Source organism: Pan troglodytes, chromosome 20, assembly GCF_028858775.2.
Source record: "Pan troglodytes isolate AG18354 chromosome 20, NHGRI_mPanTro3-v2.0_pri, whole genome shotgun sequence".
NCBI classification, from domain to species: Eukaryota; Metazoa; Chordata; class Mammalia; order Primates; family Hominidae; genus Pan; species Pan troglodytes.
The window spans coordinates 51986886-52006487 of NC_072418.2; the positions used below are offsets into that span (position 1 = coordinate 51986886).

The following is a 19602-nucleotide window of genomic DNA, read 5'->3' on the forward strand; positions in this document are numbered from 1 at the left end:
AGGTCAAAGGCAAGAAAGGACAGGCCCGACACCCGGAGCCATTGTGTCTCTGGCCGATTGCGCCGGCCCTCGGGCCCTCAGGGAGGCGAGGGTGCGAGGGCCTCGAGTTCGAGGCCAACCTGGTCCACATTGGTAGGACAAAAAAAAAATTTTTTTTTTATCGTTCCCTATATAACAACAAACCATACAGGGAGGACGCCTTGATAGGAAGAAATGACATCTTCCTAAGTGTTTTTAAATTACTTCAATGTATCTTTTTTTTGGGGGGGGGAGACCGAGCCTTGCTCGGTCCTCGGGGGACCTCCCTGCCTCTCAGCCATGGCGGTTGTCACCTGTGGTAAACAGAATGGCGGGAGCAAGTGGGATGTCCCACTACTCGGGCTGAGGCAGGAGAATCACAGGAACCTAGGAGGTGGAACCTCCTCGCCCAGGAGGGGCGCGGCTTCGGACTTAGCTTCTGCCCAATGAGAGAGGGCCTCCCCGTGACTGTGCTGCCAGGTTAGCCACTTGACCCTGGTGCCCCCAACGAGGGATTCAGCCCGAGCCCCACCTCTCCCTTAGGGACCTCCGCCCACTCTACCCTCAAGCCAGGATGCCCGGAGCGGTCCCCGGAAATGCGTGTGCTTCAGGTGATTTAACTGATCATTGAATAGGCCCGCAGGAGGTGTGTCCTGCCCCCGAGGCCGCAGCCTCGGAGGACATTATCTGGACTTAGTCCCTTCCCCGCGATGCCATCAAGCTGGACAATTTTAAGGTCTGTTTCTTTCCCAGTGTAGGGTATAGGTTGGCACAGGGAAGAGGGCTAGAAACCTGACTTGAGCTCCCCGCCCAGGGCTGAAGTGTGCAGCATCTTGATCGCTTCTCATTCAACCTTGCTTATACTCCCCGTGTGATCGGTAGCTCTTCATCTCAAAACAGAATATTCTAAGCCAACCCCTGCCTGCTCTCACCAAGTAAGATTTCTCATTTGAACCCCAGCTCCCAGATACTTAAAGGCCTTCCGTAGACCATGTCCTCAAGGTCCCCTGGCGATCTGCTTGCATGTTCCAGTTTCTCTCCTCCCCCATGCACATCGTGAAATGTGCCCTCCCACTCCCCAGGATGAGCAAGGTGGTGTCCTCTGTGACTGAGCAGTCAGCAACTTAACACCAAAGGTCACCAATGATCAAATCCATGAGAGTTGATCCGAGGAGTTATGTATTAGGGCTACGAAAGAGTAAACACTCAGTAAATAGTGGCTATTATTATTATCATCATCATCATGATTACCCTCAAGTTCCCCCGGGAGAGCTCCTAGTCAAGCTTCAAAACCCCACATTGTCGCACCCATCCTACAGAGATTGAGCTCAAATTCAGAGAGTTGTGATTTTGTGATGATTTGATGAGTTCCCCAACTGGGGTCCGTCCGTAGAGCAGCTGGGCCAACCCTGAGGTCTCTCAGCATCCAGCTCTGTTCTTTTTCTGCCTGACCAGTTCCTGGGTATAAGTCTCAGGCCCGGCCAGTCCGGCTGAGGAGTGTGCAGACACAGGCAGTGCCAATTTGAACCCATCGCCAGTCCACACGGCCCTGGGCATCAGCGGTCAATGCCCGCACATAGGACTGCTTGGCCTTGCACTCAGACACCCAGTGCCCCCCGGTCCACACCCCGGCGGCAGCCCCTCCACCTACCCCTGAGCCACCTTCTTCAGAGTTATCGGCCTTGAAGCAGGTGACAAAGAAGTGTTGGCGGAGGGAACTGCCGCCAGCTGCAGGCACCTCGCCCAACACCTCCACCTCGAGCACAACCAAGTCCACAGCGGTCCGGGGGTCTGTCACCCAGCCAGTGACTGCATTGCACACGGCCAGCTCACCCTGATGACTCGCCGGTGAAGTATCGCTGACCCCTCGCTGGCTGCGGTTGGCCCGGGTGCCTGCTGACTCCCAAAAGGCCCCAGTCTCCAGCAGGAAGAGCAGAGGGGACCCGGCAGCGGCACCCCTAGACAGGACCACTCGGGGGAAAAGAAGGTCCCACTTTGTAGTAGGAAAAGGGGACAATGTCAAGGGTGGGGGTTAGGACTCCATTGACACACTGGGGAGGAAGAAAATGAGGGGGATGCAGAGGGAGCCTGGGGGAGCGGGAGCATCTCTCAGAGCACATGGAAACAGGGAAAAGGAGGCTGGGATTAGAGAAGAGGATAAACACTTCAGTGGGGACAGAAGTTTGGAACCCCAGGGGAGGCCTGCCTGCCAGGATTATGGGGAAGCCCTTGCTCTAGAAGTTTGGGGGACTCCATGTACAGGACTTGCATCACACCCAACTTGTAGATTAATAATAAATATTCAACAACTACAGGTCAGGCACTATGGCTCACACCTGTAGTCCCAGCACTTTGGGAGGCTGAGGCGGGTGGATGACTTGAGGTCAGGAGTTCGAGAGCAGCCTGGCCAACACTGTGAAATAACATCTCTACTGATAATACCAAAATTAGCTGGGCGTGGTGCTGCGCTCCTGTAATCCCACCACTTTGGGAGGCCGAGGCGGGCGGATCATGCGCTCAGGGGATCGAGACCTTCCTGGCTAACACGGTGAAACCCCGTCTCTACTAAAAATACAAAAACTTATCTGGGCTTGGTCGCGGGCCCCTGTAGTCCAAGCTACTTGGGAGGCTGAGACAGGAGAATGGAGTGAACCTAGGAGGGGGAGCTTGCAGTGAGCAGAGATTGCGCCACTGCACTCCAGCCTCCACGACAGAGCGAGACTCCATCGCAAAAAAAAAAAAAAAGAAAAGAAAGAAAGAAAAAGAAAACAGGGTGGAGATGGAGGATGACCTCCAGCTCAGGAGGTGTCCATGGTCTGGCCTTCTGTGGGGAGAAGGAAGGCCACATGATCGGTGTGGCCCAGGTGGCAGGGCCTCAGCCTTCTAAGCCGAGCTCCCTCTTCCTCCCTCTGACATTGGCACTGGCAGTGCAGGTGGGGCGGAGGGGGGCGCGGCTTGGGGACCTGAATGGGATGAATGGGCCGAGGGGGATGTCATGTCTTCCATCCTCCTTCATCCACTGCCTCTCCCTTCCCCTCCTCCCCCCCTCCCCTCCGTCCATCTGCCTCCCATCCCAGCTAGGACCCATCACCTGGGTAGAAAAGGGGCCTCTGGAAAGGGGGCGGGGCCTTGACTCTCGGGTACCCTGCACTTGAAGAGGAACTCTGGGAAGGGGTTGTTCAGGGATTTGGCCCCTTCCCCATCTGGCTGTATAACCTTCCTGTGCTTTTCTTCCCCTAGCCGGTTGTCCCTCCCTCTCCTGAGATGTCAGGAAAGAGGGGGCCACCTGCGTCCTCCACAGGGGCCCCGAAGCCTGGGGTTCCCAGCCCCAGAGCTCCGAGGTGGAGGAGGTGCTACAGCTCTGGTGACCACTGGTTATTTCCCAGTCTTCTCCACGCCACCCTTTCCCAGAACCACAGGCTTCCAGAATGTTGTAGGGAAACTGCAAAATCCGCGCCTCCACCAGCCTCTCCCAGCGCCAGGTCAATTTCACACACAGGGAAACTGAAGCCTGCCTCTGAGGGGCAGGGTTTTACCTCCTTAGTGGCAGTTTTGAGGTGAATCAGGGTCTCCCTAGGATTCCAGGTTGTGGACTTTCTCTAAATTGTGGAATGTGGCCAGGCGTGGTGGCTTGAGTCAGGAGCCACAGCAGGAGGATTGCTTGAGCCCAGGAGTTCAAGTGCAGTGGGGAAACATAGGGAGACCTCGTCTTAAAGCAATTTGTTTGGGGCCAGGCGTGGTGTCTCACCCCTATAATCCCAGCACTCTGGGAGGCCAGGGCAGGAGTATCACTGGAGGTTGGGAGTTTGAGACCAGTCTGGCCAATGTCGTGAAAGTGCATCTCTACTAAAAATACAAAAATTAGCGGGGCACGGTGGCAGGCGCTTGTAATTCCAGTTACTCAGAAGGCTGAGGCAGGAGAGTCACTTGAACCCCGGAGGCAGGCGCTACAGTGAGCCAGGATTGTGCCACTGTACTCCAGCCTGGCCAGACAGACTCAGACTCTATCTCAAAAAAAAAAAAAAAAAAATTGGGCCAGGTGCCGTGGCTCATGCCTGTAATCCCAGCACTTTGGGAGGCCGAGGCAGGCACATCACAATGTCAGGAGATCAAGACCATCCTGGCTAACACGGGGAAACCCCGTCTCTACTAAAAAATATAACAAATTAGCCAGGCGTGGTGGCGGGCGCCTGTAGTCCCAGCTACTCCGGAGGCTGAGGCAGGAGAGTGGTGTGAACCCGGGAGGCGGAGCTTGCAGTGAGCCGAGATTGAGCCACTGCAGTCCAGCCTGGGCAACAAGTGAGACTCCCCCTCAAAAAAGAAAAAATTGATTGGAACATCCTCCAGGATGCAAGACTCTCAGTTCCTTAGAGTTCTACAGGAAGGATGGCAGAGTGCAGTTGCCCAGAGGTGAAGTCCCATCTCTGCCATTTGTTGGCTGTGTGACCGGGCACAAATCATTACTTTCTCTGATCCTGTATTTTACCATCTGTTGCTACTGAGTAATAGTAGTTGACTATTTTCTATTTTTATTTTTATTTATTTTTATTTATTTATTTATTTTTTGAGACGGAGTCAGGCCCTGTCACCCAGGCTGGAGTGCAGTGGTGCGCTCTTGGCTCACTGCATCTCTGCTTCCTGGGTTCAAGCGATTCTCCTGCCTCAGCCTCCTGAGTAGCTGGGACTACAGGCACGCACCACCACACCCAGCTAATTTTTGTATTTTTTTTAGTAGAGACAGGGATTCACCATGTTGGCCAGGCTGGTCTCAAAGTCCTGACCTCAGGTAATGCACCGACCTCGGCCTTCCAAAGTGCTGGGATTGCAGGCATGAGCCACTGTGCCCGGCCGAACATTTTTTATTTTTATTTTATTATTATTATTATTATTATTTTAAGATGGAACTTTGTTTTTTTGCCCAACCTGAAGTGCAATGGCACGATCTTGGCTCACTGCAACCTTCACCTCCTAGGATCAAGCGATTCTCCTGCCTCAGCCTCCCAAGTAGCTGGCATTATAAGCATGCAACACCACGCCCGAGGATATTTTGTATTTTTACTAGAGATGGGGTTTCTCCATGTTGGTCAGGCTGGTCTGGAACTCCACATCTCCTCTGATCCGCCCACTGTGGCCTCCGACAATGCTGGGATTACAAGTGTGAGCCACTGTGCCCGGCCTTATTTTTATTTTTATTTGTTTTTTTGAGACAGAGTCTCACTGTGTTGTCCAGGCGGAAGAGCAGTGGCACGATCTTGGCTCACTGCAATCTCGGCCTCCCGGGTTCAGGCGATTCTCCTGCCTCAGCCTCCCGAGTAGCTGAGATCACAGGCGTGCAGCACCATGCCTGGCTGATTTTGGTATTATCGGTAGAGATGTTATTTCACAGTGTTGGCCAGGCTGCTCTCGAACTCCTGACCTCAAGTCATCCACCCGCCTCAGCCTCCCAAAGTGCTGGGACTACAGGTGTGAGCCATAGTGCCTAACCTGTAGTTGTTGAGTATTATTAATCTACAAGTTGGGTGTGATGCAAGTCCTGTACATGGAGTCCCCCAAACTTCTAGAGCAAGGGCTTCCCCATAATCCTGGCAGGCAGGCCTCCCCTGGGGTTCCAAACTTCTGTCCCCACTGAAGTGTTTATCCTCTTCTCTAATCCCAGCCTCCTTTTCCCTGTTTCCATGTGCTCTGAGAGATGCTCCCGCTCCCCCAGGCTCCCTCTGCATCCCCCTCATTTTCCTCGTCTCCAGTGTGTCAATGGGGTCCTAACCCCGCCCTCGACATTGTCGCCTTTTCCTGCTCCAAATTGGGACCTTGTTTTTCGCTGAGTGGTCCTGTCTAGGGGTGCCTCTGCCGGGCCCCCTCTGCTCTTCCTGCTGGAGATTAGGGCCTTTCGGGAGTCAGCAGGCTCCCAGGCCAACCACAGCCAGCGTGGGGTGAGCAATACCTCACCGGCGAGTCGTCAGGGTGAGGCTGGCCATCTGTGATGCAGTCACTGGCTGGGTGACAGACCCCCGGACCGCTGTGGACTTGGTTGTGCTCAAGGTGGAGGTGTTGGGCGAGGTGCCTGCAGCTGGCGGCAGTTCCCTCCGCCAACATTTCTTTGTCACCTGCTTCGAGGCCGATAACTCTGAAGAAGGTGGCTCAGGGGTAGGTGGAGGGGCTGCCGCAGGGTGTGGACCGGGGGGCACTGGGTGTCTGAGTGCAAGGCCAAGCAGTCCTATGTGCGGGCATTGACCGCTGATGCCCAGGGCCGTGTGGACTGGCGATGGATTCAAATTGGCACTGCCTGTGTCTGCACACTCCTCAGCCGGACTGGCCGGGCCTGAGACTTATGCCCAGGAACTGATCAGGCAGAAAAAGAATAGAGCTCGATGCTGAGAGACCTCAGTGTTGGCCCAGCTGCTCTACGGACCCCAGTTGGGGAACTCATCAAATCATCGCAAAATCACAACTCTCTGAATTTCAGCTCAATCACTGCAGGATGGGTGCCACCACATGGGGTTTTGAAGGTTGAATAGGAGTTCTCCTGGGGGAAATTGAGGATAATCATGATGATGATGATAATAATAATAGACACTATTTACTGAGTGTTTACTCTTTCGTAGCCATAATACATAACTCCTCGGATCAACTCTCATGGATTTGATCATTGGTGACCTTTGGTGTTAAGTTGCTGACTGCTCAGTCACAGAGGACACCACCTTGCTCATCCTGGGGAGTGGGAGGGCACATTTCACGATGTGCATGGGGGAGGAGAGAAACTGGAACATGCAAGCAGATCGCCAGGGAACTTTGAGGACATGGTCTACGGAAGGCCTTTAAGTATCTGGGAGCTGGGGTTCAAATGAGAAATCTTACTTGGTGAGAGCGGGCAGGGGTCGGCTTAGAATATTTTGCTTTGGGATAAAGAGCTACCGATCACACGGGGAGTATAAGCAAGGTTCAATGAGAGGCGATCAGGATGCTGGAGAGTTCAGTCCTGGGCAGGGAGCTCAAGTCAGGTTTCTAGCCCTCTTCCCTGTGCCAACCTATACCCTACATTGGGAAAGAAACAGACCTTAAAATTGTCCAGCTTGATGGCATCGCGGGGAAGGGACTAAGTCCAGATAATGTCCTCCGAGGCTGCGGCCCCGCGGGCAGGACACACCCCCTGCGGGCCTATTCAATAATCAGTTAAATCCCCTGAAGCACATGCATTTCCGGGGACCACTCCGGGCATCCTGGCTTGAGGGTAGAGTGGGCGGAGGTCCCTAAGGGAGAGGTGGGGCTCGGGCTGTATCCCTCGTTGGGGGCACCAGGGTCAAGTGGCTAACCTGGCAGCACAGTCACGGGGAGGCCCTCTCTCATTGGGCAGAAGCTAAGTGCGAAGCCGCGCCCCTCCTGGGAGGTTGGACTGTGGTGCAGGAAAGCCTCAAATAGAGGAGGGTTGAGGCTTCAGTCCAGCACTTTGCTCGGGTCACGGCCTCCTCCGGGCTTCCAAGACCCCACCATAGGCAGAGGCAGGCCTTCCTACACCCTACTCCCTGTGCCTCCAGCCTTGACTAGTCCCTAGCACTCGACGACTGAGTCTCTGAGGTCACTTCACCGTGGTCTCCGCCTAACCCTTGGCGCTGGACCACCGAGAGGAGAGGGCTGGGGCGCTCCGCTGAGCCACTCCTGCAACCCCCTGGCCTTGTCTACCTCTTGCCCCCCGAAGGGTTAGTGTCGAGCTCACCCCAGCATCCTACAACCTCCTGGTGGCCTTGCCGCCCCCACAACCCCGAGCTTTAAAGCCAGGTACACGAGGCAGGGGACACACCAAGGATGGAGATGTTCCAGGTAAGACTGCAGGGCCCCTGGGCACCTTCCAGCTCCTTCCAGGCCATCACTGGCATGAGAAGGGGCAGACCAGTGTGAGCTGTGGAAGGAGGCCTCTTTCTGGAGGAGCGTGACCCCCAGTAAGCTTCAGGTGGGGCAGTTCCTGAGGGTGGGGATCTGAAATGTTGGGGTATCTCAGGTCCCTCGGGCTGTGGGGTGGGCTCTGAAAGGCAGTTGTCCGGGTGGTGGTTCCTGAATAGGAGATGCCGGGAAGGGTCTCTGGGTCTTTGTGGGTGGTGTACCACGCGGGATGGGAAGGCCAGGGCTCAGGGCTGTGGTCTCAGACCCGGGTGAAGCAGTGTCCTTGTCCCAGGGGCTGATGCTGTTGCTGCTGCTGAGCATGGGCGGGACATGGGCAACCAAGGAGCCGCTTCGGCCACGGTGCCGCCCCATCAATGCCACCCTGGCTGTCGAGAAGGAGGGCTGCCCCGTGTGCATCACCGTCAACACCACCATCTGTGCCGGCTACTGCCCCACCATGGTGAGCTGCCCGGGGCCGGGGCAGGTGCTGCCACCTCAGGGCCAGACCCACAGAGGCAGTGGGGGAGGAAGGGTGGTCTGCCTCTCTGGTCAGGGGCTGCGGAATGGGGTGTGGGAGGGCAGGAACAGAGAGCTTCCTGGACTCCTGAGTCTGAGACCTGTGGGGGCAGCTGGGGAGCTCAGCTGAGGCGCTGGCCCCAGGCACATGCTCATTCCCCCACTCACACGGCTTCCAGACCCGCGTGCTGCAGGGGGTCCTGCCGGCCCTGCCTCAGGTGGTGTGCAACTACCGCGATGTGCGCTTCGAGTCCATCCGGCTCCCTGGCTGCCCGCGCGGCGTGAACCCCGTGGTCTCCTACGCCGTGGCTCTCAGCTGTCAATGTGCACTCTGCCGCCGCAGCACCACTGACTGCGGGGGTCCCAAGGACCACCCCTTGACCTGTGATGACCCCCGCTTCCAGGCCTCCTCTTCCTCAAAGGCCCCTCCCCCCAGCCTTCCAAGCCCATCCCGACTCCCCGGGCCCTCAGACACCCCGATCCTCCCACAATAAAGGCTTCTCAATCCGCACTCTGGAGCTGTCTTTCTGTGGGCTCAGGGCAACCACACACACACAGGGTGGGTCCAGCTTCCAAACCATTTTATACAGAGTCACAGTATCAGAACTCTGGTAGAAAACAGGGTGGACGGCTGGGCGCGGTGGCTCACGCCTGTAATTGTCGGAGGCTGCGGTGGGTGGATCAGCTGAGGTGAGGGGTTCCAGACCAGCCTGACCAACATGGAGAAACCCCATCTCTACTAAAAATACAAAATATCGTTGGGCGTGGTGGTGCATGCCTATACTCCCAGGTACTTGGGAGGCTAAGGAAGGAGAATCTCTTGATCCTAGGAAGCGGAGGTTGCAGTGAGCCAAGATCCCGCCATTGCGCTTCAGCCTGGGCAACAAAAACAAAGCTCCATCTCAAAAAGTAATAATAATAATAATAATAATATAAAAATTAAAAATGTTCAGCCAGGCGCAGTGGCTCATGCCTGCAATCCCAGCACTTTGGGAGGCCGAGGCGGGTGCATCACCTGAGTTCAGGACTTCGAGACCAGCCTGCCCAACATGGTGAAACCCTGTCTCTACTAAAAAAAAAGAAAAATTAGCTGGGTGTGGTGGTGCCGGCCTGTAGTCCCAGCTACTCACGAAGCTGAGGCAGGAGAATCGCTTGAACTCGGGAAGCATAGGTGCAGTGAGCCGAGATCACGCCACTGCACTCCAGCCTGGGTGACAGGGCGAGACTCCGTCTCAAAAATAAATAAATAAATAAAATAAAATAAAAATAAAAATAGAAAATAGTCAACTACTATTACTCAATAGCAACAGATGGTAAAATACAGGCTCAGAGAAATTAATGATTCGTGTCTGGTCACACAGCCAACAAATGGCAGAGATGGGACTTCAACTCTGGGCAACTGCACTCTGCCATCCTTCCTGTAGAACTCTGAGGAACTGAGAGTCTTGCATCTTGGAGGATGTTCCAATCAATTTTTTTTTTTTTGAGACGGAGTCTCGCTCTGTTGTTGAGACTGGACTGCAGTGGCGCGATCTCGGCTCACTGCAAGATCCGCCTCCCGGGTTCCTGCCATTCTCCTGCCTCGGCCTCCCAAGTAGCTGAGACTACAGGCGCCCACCAGGACGCCTGGCTAATTTGTTGTATTTTTTAGTAGAGACGGGGTTTCCCGTGTTAGCCAGGATAGTCTTGATCTCCTGACTTTGTGATCCGCCGGTCTCGGCTTCCCAAAGTCCTGGGATTACAGGCATGAACCACTGCGCCAGGCCCAATTTTGTTTGTTTGTTTTGTTTTGTTGTTTTGGGAAAGGGTGGCATGGAGAAGACTGGGAAACAACCAGTGGTCACCAGAGCTGTAGCACCTCCTTCACCTCTGAGCTCTGGGGCTGGGAACCCCAGGCTTCGGGGGCCACTGTGGAGGACGCAGGTGGCCCCCTCTTTCCTGACATCTCAGGAGAGGGAGCGGCAACCAGTTAGGGGAAGAAAAGAACAGGAAGGTTATACAGCCACATGGAAGGGGCCAAATCCCTGAACAACCCCTTCCCAGAGTTCCTCTTCAAGCGCAGGGTACCCAAGAGTCAAGGCCCCGCCCCCTTTCCAGAGGCCCCTTTTCTACTTAGGTGACGGCTCCTGGCTGGGATGGGAGGTAGATGGACCGGGGGGTGGGGGGGGGAGGGGAAGGGAGAGGCAGTGGATGAAGGAGAATGGAAGAGATGACATCCCCCTTGGCCCATTCATCCCATTCAGGTCCCCAAGCCCCCACCTGGACTGCCAGTGCCAACCTCAGAGGGTGGAAGAGGGAGCTCGGCTTAGAATGCTGAGGCCCTGCCCCCTGGGCCACACCAATCGTGTGGCATTCCTTCTCCTCACGGAAGGCCAGACCATGGACACCTCCTGAGCTGGATGTCATCCCCCATCTCCACCCTCTTTTCTTTTTCTTTCCTTTTTTTTTTTTTTTTGAGATGGAGTCTCGCTCTGTCGTGCAGGCTGGAGTGCAGTGGCGCGATCTCTGCTCACTGCAACCTCCCGCTCCCAGGTTCACTGCATTCTCCTGCAAGCGCCCGCCACCAAGCCCGGATAACTTTTCGTATTTTTAGTAGAGACGGGGTTTCACCGTGTTATCCAGGATGGTCTCGATCTCCTGACCTCATGATCCGCCTGCCTCGGCCTCCCAAAGTGGTGGGATTACAGGCGTGAGCCACCGCGCCCAGCCGTCCACCCTGTTTTCTACCAGAGTTCTGATACCGTGACTCTGTATAAAATGGTTTGGAAGCTGGACCCACCCTGTGTGTGTGTGGTTGCCCTGAGCCCACAGAAAGACAGCTCCAGAGTGCGGATTGAGAAGCCTTTATTGTGGGAGGATCGGGGTGTCTGAGGGCCCGGGGAGTCGGGATGGGCTTGGAAGGCTGGGGGGAGGGGCCTTTGAGGAAGAGGAGGCCTGGAAGCGGGGGTCATCACAGGTCAAGGGGTGGTCCTTGGGACCCCCGCAGTCAGTGGTGCTGCGGCGGCAGAGTGCACATTGACAGCTGAGAGCCACGGCGTAGGAGACCACGGGGTTCACGCCGCGCGGGCAGCCAGGGAGCCGGATGGACTCGAAGCGCACATCGCGGTAGTTGCACACCACCTGAGGCAGGGCCGGCAGGACCCCCTGCAGCACGCGGGTCTGGAAGCCGTGTGAGTGGGGGAATGAGCATGTGCCTGGGGCCAGCGCCTCAGCTGAGCTCCCCAGCTGCCCCCACAGGTCTCAGACTCAGGAGTCCAGGAAGCCCTCTGTTCCTGCCCTCCCACACCCCATTCCGCAGCCCCTGACCAGAGAGGCAGACCACCCTTCCTCCCCCACTGCCTCTGTGGGTCTGGCCCTGAGGTGGCAGCACCTGCCCCGGCCCCGGGCAGCTCACCATGGTGGGGCAGTAGCCGGCACAGATGGTGGTGTTGACGGTGATGCACACGGGGCAGCCCTCCTTCTCGACAGCCAGGGTGGCATTGATGGGGCGGCACCGTGGCCGAAGCGGCTCCTTGGATGCCCATGTCCCACCCATGCTCAGCAGCAGCAACAGCAGCAGCCCCTGGGACAAGGACACTGCTTCACCCGGGTCTGAGACCACAGCCCTGAGCCCTGGCCTTCCCATCCCGCGTGGTACACCACCCACAAAGACCCAGAGACCCTTCCCGGCATCTCCTATTCAGGACCCACCACCCCGACACCTGCCTTTCAGAGCCCACCCCACAGCCCGAGGGACCTGAGATACCCCAACATTTCAGATCCCCACCCTCAGGAACTGCCCCACCTGAAAATTACTGGGGGTCACGCTCCTCCAGAAAGAGGCCTCCATCCACAGCTCACACTGGTCTGCGCCTTCTCATGCCAGTGATTGCCTGGAAGGAGCTGGAAGGTGCCCAGGGGCCCTGCAGTCTTACCTGGAACATCTCCATCCTTGGTGCGTCCCCTGCCTCGTGTACCTGGCTTTAAAGCTCGGGGTTGTGGGGGCGGCAAGGCCACCAGGAGGTTGTAGGATGCTGGGGTGAGCTCGACACTAACCCTTCGGGGGGCAAGAGGTAGACAAGGCCAGGGGGTTGCAGGAGTGGCTCAGCGGAGCGCCCCAGCCCTCTCCTCTCAGTGGTCCAGCGCCAAGGGTGAGGCGGAGACCAAGGTGAAGTGACCTCAGAGACTCAGTCGTCGAGTGCTAGGGACTAGTCGAGGCTGGAGGCACAGGGAGTAGGGTGTAGGAAGGCCTGCCTCTGCCTATGGTGGGGTCTTAGAAGCCAGGAGGAGGCCGTGACCCGAGCAAAGTGCTGGACTGAAGCCTCAACCCTCCTCTATTTGAGGCTTTCCTGCACCACAGTGCAACCTCCCAGGAGGGGCGCGGCTTCGGACTTAGCTTCTGCCCAACGAGAGAGGGCCTCCCCGTGACTGTGCTGCCAGGTTAGCCACTTGACCCTGGTGCCCCCAACGAGGGATTCAGCCCGAGCCCCACCTCTCCCTTAGGGACCTCCGCCCACTCTACCCTCAAGCCAGGATGCCCGGAGCGGTCCCCGGAAATGCGTGTGCTTCAGGTGATTTAACTGATTATTGAATAGGCCCGCAGGAGGTGTGTCCTGCCCCCGAGGCCGCAGCCTCGGAGGACATTATCTGGACTTAGTCCCTTCCCCGCGATGCCATCAAGCTGGACAATTTTAAGGTCTGTTTCTTTCCCAATGTAGGGTATAGGTTGGCACAGGGAAGAGGGCTAGAAACCTGACTTGAGCTCCCCACCCAGGGCTGAAGTGTGCAGCATCTTGATCGCTTCTCATTCAACCTTGCTTATAGTCCCCCTGTGATCGGTAGCTCATTATCTCAAAACAGAATATTCTAAGCCGACCCCTGCCCGCTCTCACCAAGTAAGATTTCTCATTTGAACCCCAGCTCCCAGATACTTAAAGGCCTTCCGTAGACCATGTCCTCAAAGTTCCCTGGCGATCTGCTTGCATGTTCCAGTTTCTCTCCTCCCCCATGCACATCGTGAAATGTGCCCTCCCACTCCCCAGGATGAGCAAGGTGGTGTCCTCTGTGACTGAGCAGTCAGCAACTTAACACCAAAGGTCACCAATGATCAAATCCATGAGAATTGATCCGAGGAGTTATGTATTAGGGCTACGAAAGAGTAAACACTCAGTAAATAGTGGCTATTATTATCATCATCATCATCATCATGATTACTCTCAATTTCCCCCTGGAGAACTCCTATTCAACCTTCAAAACCCCATGTGGTGGCACCCATCCTGCAGAGATTGAGCTCAAATTTAGAGAGTTGTGATTTTGTGATGATTTGATGAGTTCCCCAACTGGGGTCCATAGAGCAGCTGGGCCAACACTGAGGTCTCTCAGCATCCAGCTCTATTCTTTTTCTGCCTGACCAGTTGCTGGGTATAAGTCTCAGGCCCGGCCAGTCCAGCTGAGGAGTGTGCAGACACAGGCAGTGCCAATTTGAATCCATCGCCAGTCCACACGGCCCTGGGCATCAGCGGTCAATGCCCGCACATAGGACTGCTTGGCCTTGCAGTCAGACACCCAGTGCCCCCCGGTCCACACCCCGGCAGCAGCCCCCTCCACCTACCCCATGGCTACCTTCCTCAGAGTTATCGGCCTCGAAGCGGTGACAAAGAAGTGCTGGCGGAGGGAACTGCCGCCAGCTGCAGGCACCTCGCCCAACACCTCCACCTCGAGCACACCCAAGTCCACAGCGGTCCCGGGATCTGTCACGCAGACACTGACTGCATCACACATGGCCAGCCTCACCCTGATGACTCGCCGGTGAAGCATCGCTCACCTCACGCTGGCTGCGGTTGGCCCAGGCGCCTGCTGACTCCCAAAAGGCCCCAGTCTCCAGCAGGAAGAGCAGAGGGGGCCCGGCAGCGGCACCCCTAGACAGGACCACTCGGGGGAAAAGAAGGTCCCACTTTGTAGTAGGAAAAGGGGACAATGTCAAGGGTGGGGGTTAGGACTCCATTGACACACTGGGGAGGAAGAAAATGAGGGGGATGCAGAGGGAGCCTGGGGGAGCGGGAGCATCTCTCAGAGCACCTCTCAGAGCACATGGAGACAGGGAAAAGGAGGCTGGGATTAGAGAAGAGGATAAACACTTCAGTGGGGACAGAAGTTTGGAACCCCAGGGGAGGCCTGCCTGCCAGGATTATGGGGAAGCCCTTGCTCTAGAAGTTTGGGGGACTCCATATATAGGACTTGCATCACACCCAACTTGTAGATTAATAATAAATATTCAACAACTACAGGTCAGGCATTATAGCCCACACCTGTAGTCCCAGCACTTTGGGAGGCTGAGATGGGTGGATGACTTGAGGCCAGGAGTTGGAGAGCAGCCTGGCCAACACTGTGAAACAACATCTCTACTGATAATACCAAAATTAGCCAGGCCTGGTGCTGCACGCCTGTGATCTCAGCTACTCGGGAGGCTGAGGCAGGAGAATCGCTTGAACCCGGGAGGGCCGAGATTGTAGTGAGCCAAGATCGTGTCACTGCACTTCCGCCTGGACAACACAGTGAGACTCTGTCTCAAAAAAAAAAAAAAATAAGGCCGGGCACGGTGGCTCACACTTGTAATCCCAGCATTGTCGGAGGCTGCAGTGGGCGGATCAGCTGAGGTGAGGAGTTCCAGACCAGGCTGACCAACATAGAGAAACCGCAACTCTACTAAAAATACAAAATATCCTCGGGCATGGTGCTGCATGCTTATAATCCCAGCTACTTGGGAGGCTGAGGCAGGAGAATCGCTTAATCCCAGGAGGCGGAGTTTGAAGTGAGCCAAGATCGCGCCATTGCACTTCAGCTTGGGCAACAAAAACAAAGCTCCATCTTAAAAAAATAATAATCATCATCATAAAATAAAGATAAAAATTGTTCGGCCGGGGACAGTGGCTCATGCCTGCAATCCCAGCACTATGGGACGCCGAGGCGGGTGCATCACCTGAGGTCAGGACTTTGAGACTAGCCTGGCCAACGTGGTGAAACGCTGTGTCTACTAAAAAAATTACAAAAATTAGCTGGGTGTGGTGGTGCACGCCTGTAGTCCCAGCTACTCGGGAGTCTGAGGCAGGTGAATTGCTTGAACCCGGGAAACATAGGTGCAGTGAGCCAAGAGCGCGCCACTGCACTCCAGACTGGGTGACAGGGCGAGACTCCATCTCAAAAAAAAAAAAAAAAAAAAAAGATGAAATAAAAATAAAAATAGAAAATAGTCAACTACAATTACTCAATAGCAACAGAGGGTAAAATACAGGCTCAGAGAAATTAATGCTTTGTGCCTGGTCGCATAGCCAGCAAATGGCAGAGATGGGACTTCACCTCTGGGCAACTGCATTCTGCCATCCTTCCCGTAGAACTCTGAGGAACCGAGAGTCTTGCATCTTGGAGGATGTTCCAACCAATTTTTTTTTTTTTTTTTTTTTTTTTTTTTTGAGGTAGAGTCTCACTCTCTCACCCAGACTGGACTGCAGTGGCTCGATCTCGGCTCACTGCAAGCTCTGCCTCCCGGGTTCAAGCCATTCTCCTGCCTCAGCCTCCCGAGTAGCTGGGACTGCAGGCGCCTGCCACCACGCCTGGCTAATTTATTGTATTTTTTAGTAGAGACGGGGTTTATTCGTGTTAGCCAGGATGGTATTGATCTGCTGACCTTGTGATCTGCCCACCTCCGCCTCCCAAAGTGCTGGGATTACAGGCATGAGCCACTGCGCCCGGCCCAATTTTTTTTGTTTGTTTTGTTTTGTTTTGTTGTTGTTTTTTTTTTGAAACAGAGTCTCACTCTGTCTGGCCAGGCTGGAGTACAGTGGCACAATCCCGGCTCACTGTAACGCCTGTCTCCTGGTTTCAAGCCATTCTCCTGCCTCAGCCTTCTGAGTAACTGGAATTACAAGCGCCTGCCACCGTGCCCCGCTAATTTTTGTATTTTTAGTAGAGATGCAGTTTCACGACATTGGCCAGACTGGTCTCAAACTCCCAACCTCCAGTGATACTCCTGCCCTGGCCTCCCAGAGTGCTGGGATTATAGGGGTGAGACACCACGCCTGGCCCCAAACAAATTGCTTTAAGACGAGGTCTCCCTATGTTTCCCCACTGCACTTGAACTCCTGGGCTCAAGCCATCCTCCTGCTGTGGCTCCTGAGTAGCTGGGACTACAGACTCAAGCCACCACGCCTGGCCACATTCCACAATTTAGAGAAAATCCACAACCTGGAATCCTAGGGAGACCCTGATTCACCTCAAAACTGCCACTAAGGAGGTAAAACCCTGCCCCTCAGAGGCAGGCTTCAGTTTCCCTGTGTGTGAAATTGACCTGGCGCTGGGAGAGGCTGGTGGAGGCGCGGATTTTGCAGTTTCCCTACAACATTCTGGAAGCCTGTGGTCCTGGGAAAGGGTGGCGTGGAGAAGACTGGGAAACAACCAGTGGTCACCAGAGCTGTAGCACCTCCTCCACCTCGGAGCTCTGGGGCTGGGAACCCCAGGCTTCGGGGCCCCTGTGAAGGACGCAGGTGGCCCCCTCTTTCCTGACATCTCAGGAGAGGGAGCGGCAACCGGCTAGGGGAAGAAAAGCACAGGAAGGTTATACAGCCAGATGGGGAAGGGGCCAAATCCCTGAACAACCCCTTCCCAGAGTTCCTCTTCAAGTGCAGGGTACCCGAGAGTCAAGGCCCCGCCCCCTTTTCAGAGAACCCTTTTCTACTTAGGTGATGGCTCCTGGCTGGGATGGGAGGCAGATGGATGGAGGGGAGGGGGGGAGGAGGGGAAGGGAGAGGCAGTGGATGAAGGAGAATGGAAGAGATGACATCCCCCTCGGCCCCTTCATCCCATTCAGGTCCCCAAGCCGCTCCCCCTCCACACCTGCACTGCCAGTGCCAACGTCAGAGGGAGGAAGAGGGAGCTCGGCTTAGAAGGCTGAGGCCCTGCCCCCTGGGCCACACCGATCATGTGGCCTTCCTTCTCCCCACAGAAGGCCAGACCATGGACACCTCCTGAGCTGGATGTCATCCCCCATCTTCACTCTCTTTTCTTTTTCTTTCTTTCTTTTTTTTTTTTTTTTTTTTGAGATGGAGTCTCGCTCTGTCGTGCAGGCTGGAGTGCAGTGGTGTGATCTCGGCTCACTGCAAGCTCCCCCTCCCAGGTTCACTCCATTCTCCTGCCTCAGCCTCCCAAGTAGCTTGGACTGCAAGCGCCCGCCACCAAGCTGGGATAAGTTTTCGTATTTTTAGTAGAGATGGGGTTTCACCGTGTTAGCCAGGATGGTCTCGATCTCCTGACCTCATGATCCGCCCGCCTCGGCCTCCCAAAGTGGTGGGATTACAGGCGTGAGCCACCGCGCCCAGCCGTCCACCCTGTTTTCTACCAGAGTTCTGATACTGTGACTTTGTATAAAATGGTTTGGAAGCTGGACCCACCCTGGGTGTGTGTGGTTGCCCTGAGCCCACAGAAAGACACCTCCAGAGTGCGGATTGAGAAGCCTTTATTGTGGGAGGATCAGGGTGTCTGAGGGCTCCAGGAGTCGGGATGGGCTTGGAAGGCTGGGGGGAGGGGCCTTTGAGGAAGAGGAGGCCTGGAAGCGGGGGTCATCACAGGTCAAGGGGTGGTCCTTGGGACCCCCGCAGTCAGTGGTGCTGCGGCGGCAGAGTGCACATTGACAGCTGAGAGCCACGGCGTAGGAGACCACGGGGTTCACGCCGCGCGGGCAGCCAGGGAGCCGGATGGACTCGAAGCGCACATCGCGGTAGTTGCACACCACCTGAGGCAGGGCCGGCAGGACCCCCTGCAGCACGCGGGTCTGGAAGCCGTGTGAGTGGGGGAATGAGCATGTGCCTGGGGGCAGCGCCTCAGCTGAGCTCCCCAGCTGCCCCCACAGGTCTCAGACTCAGGAGTCCAGGAAGCCCTCTGTTCCTGCCCTCCCACACCCCATTCCGCAGCCCCTGACCAGAGAGGGAGACCACCCTTCCTCCCCCACTGCCTCTGTGGGTCTGGCCCTGAGGTGGCAGCACCTGCCCCGGCCCCGGGCAGCTCACCATGGTGGGGCAGTAGCCGGCACAGATGGTGATGTTGACGGTGATGCACACGGGGCAGCCCTCCTTCTCGACAGCCAGGGTGGCATTGATGGGGCGGCACCGTGGCCGAAGCATCTCCCTGGATGCCCATGTCCCGCCCATGCTCAGCAGCAGCAACAGCATCAGCCCCTGGGACAAGGACACTGCTTCACCCGGGCCTGGTACCACAGCCCTGAGCCCTGGCCTTCCCATCCCGCGTGGTACACCAACCACAAAGACCCAGAGACCCTTCCCGGCATCTCCTATTCAGGAACCACCACCCGGACACCTGCCTTTCAGAGCCCACCCCACAGCCCGAGGGACCTGAGATACCCCAACATTTCAGATCCCCACCCTCAGGAACTGCCCCACCTGAAGCTTACTGGGGGTCACGCTCCTCCAGAAAGAGGCCTCCTTCCACAGCTCACACTGGTCTGCCCCTTCTCATGCCAGTGATGGCCTGGAAGGAGGTGGAAGGTGCCCAGGGGCCCTGCAGTCTTACCTGGAACATCTCCATCCTTGGTGCGTCCCCTGCCTCGTGTACCTGGCTTTATACCTCTGGTTTGTGGGGGCGTCAAGGCCACCAGGAGGTTGTAGGATGCTGGAGTGAGCTCGACACTAACCCCTCGGGGGGCGAGAGGTAGACAAGGCCAGGGAGGCACAGGAGTGGCTCAGCGGAGCGCCCCAGCCCTCTCCCCTCGGTGGTCTAGCGCCAAGGATGAGGCAGAGACCACGGTGAAGTGACCTCAGAGACTCAGTCGTCGAGTGCTAGGGACTAGTCGAGGCTGGAGGCACAGGGAGTAGGGTGTAGGAAGGCCTGCCTCTGCCTATGGTGGGGTCTTGGGAACCAGGAGGAGGCCGTGACCCGAGAAAGGTGCTAGACTGAAGCCTCAACTCTCCTCTACTTGAGCCATTCCTGCACCACAGTCCAACCTAACAGGAGGGGCGCTGCTTCGGACTTAGCTTCTGCCCAGTGAGAGAGGGTCTCCCCGTGACTGTGCTGCCAGGGAAGCCACTTGACCCAGATGCCCCCCAACGAGGGATTCAGCCCGAGCCTCACCTCTCCCTTAGGAACCTCCGCCCACCCTACCCTCAAGCCAGGATGCCCGGAGCGGTCCCCGGAAATGCGTGTGCTTCA

General features: G+C 56.2%; 3 protein-coding genes and 3 pseudogenes across 4 annotated transcripts; 2 read left to right on the top strand and 4 right to left on the bottom strand.

The window, feature by feature from the left end:
- The first annotated feature begins 5 nt into the window (after positions 1-5).
- On the top strand, positions 6-8919 carry LOC107973077 (choriogonadotropin subunit beta 3). Its single transcript, XM_024351541.3, has 4 exons — positions 6-132; positions 7712-7833; positions 8186-8353; positions 8589-8919. Exons 2-4 carry the CDS (start codon positions 7819-7821, stop codon positions 8901-8903), a joined length of 498 nt encoding a protein of 165 aa, XP_024207309.1. The 5' UTR covers positions 6-132; positions 7712-7818; the 3' UTR covers positions 8904-8919.
- Positions 1490-2289, bottom strand: LOC112206373 (neurotrophin-4-like; annotated as a pseudogene).
- LOC107973352 (neurotrophin-4-like) lies at positions 2805-6341 on the top strand (annotated as a pseudogene).
- Positions 8920-11236: 2317 nt separating the features above from the next.
- Positions 11237-12158, bottom strand: LOC112206401 (choriogonadotropin subunit beta variant 2). Its single transcript, XM_024351543.3, has 2 exons — positions 11804-12158; positions 11237-11568 (listed from the first exon to the last, which is right to left on the bottom strand). Exons 1-2 carry the CDS (start codon positions 12032-12034, stop codon positions 11254-11256), a joined length of 546 nt encoding a protein of 181 aa, XP_024207311.2. The 5' UTR covers positions 12035-12158; the 3' UTR covers positions 11237-11253.
- A 1660-nt stretch (positions 12159-13818) lies between these two features.
- LOC100613008 (neurotrophin-4-like) lies at positions 13819-14380 on the bottom strand (annotated as a pseudogene).
- A 3499-nt stretch (positions 14381-17879) lies between these two features.
- LOC107973292 (choriogonadotropin subunit beta 7) lies at positions 17880-19587 on the bottom strand. Of its 2 annotated transcripts, XM_024351546.3 has the most exons (3): positions 18967-19587; positions 18447-18614; positions 17880-18211 (listed from the first exon to the last, which is right to left on the bottom strand). In XM_024351546.3, the coding sequence occupies exons 1-3, from the start codon at positions 18979-18981 to the stop codon at positions 17897-17899; spliced, it is 498 nt and encodes a 165-aa protein (XP_024207314.2). In that variant the 5' UTR covers positions 18982-19587; the 3' UTR covers positions 17880-17896. The 2 variants fall into 2 exon arrangements, with proteins under 2 accessions (XP_024207314.2, XP_024207313.2); XM_024351545.3 differs by having other exon boundaries at positions 18447-19585.
- Between the last annotated feature and the right edge of the window lie 15 nt (positions 19588-19602).

Excerpts from the sequence above, each read along its gene's own strand:
- LOC107973077 (XM_024351541.3), top strand. Across the intron at positions 8,354-8,588 it reads CCGGCTACTGCCCCACCATG|ACCCGCGTGCTGCAGGGGGT; the intron begins GTGAGCTGCCCG and ends CACGGCTTCCAG.
- LOC112206401 (XM_024351543.3), bottom strand. The coding sequence starts at position 12,034 with ATGGGAAGGCCAGGGCTCAGGGCTGTGGTCTCAGACCCGGGTGAAGCA. Across the intron at positions 11,569-11,803 it reads CCGGCTACTGCCCCACCATG|ACCCGCGTGCTGCAGGGGGT; the intron begins GTGAGCTGCCCG and ends CACGGCTTCCAG.
- LOC107973292 (XM_024351545.3), bottom strand. The coding sequence starts at position 18,677 with ATGGGAAGGCCAGGGCTCAGGGCTGTGGTACCAGGCCCGGGTGAAGCA. Across the intron at positions 18,212-18,446 it reads CCGGCTACTGCCCCACCATG|ACCCGCGTGCTGCAGGGGGT; the intron begins GTGAGCTGCCCG and ends CACGGCTTCCAG.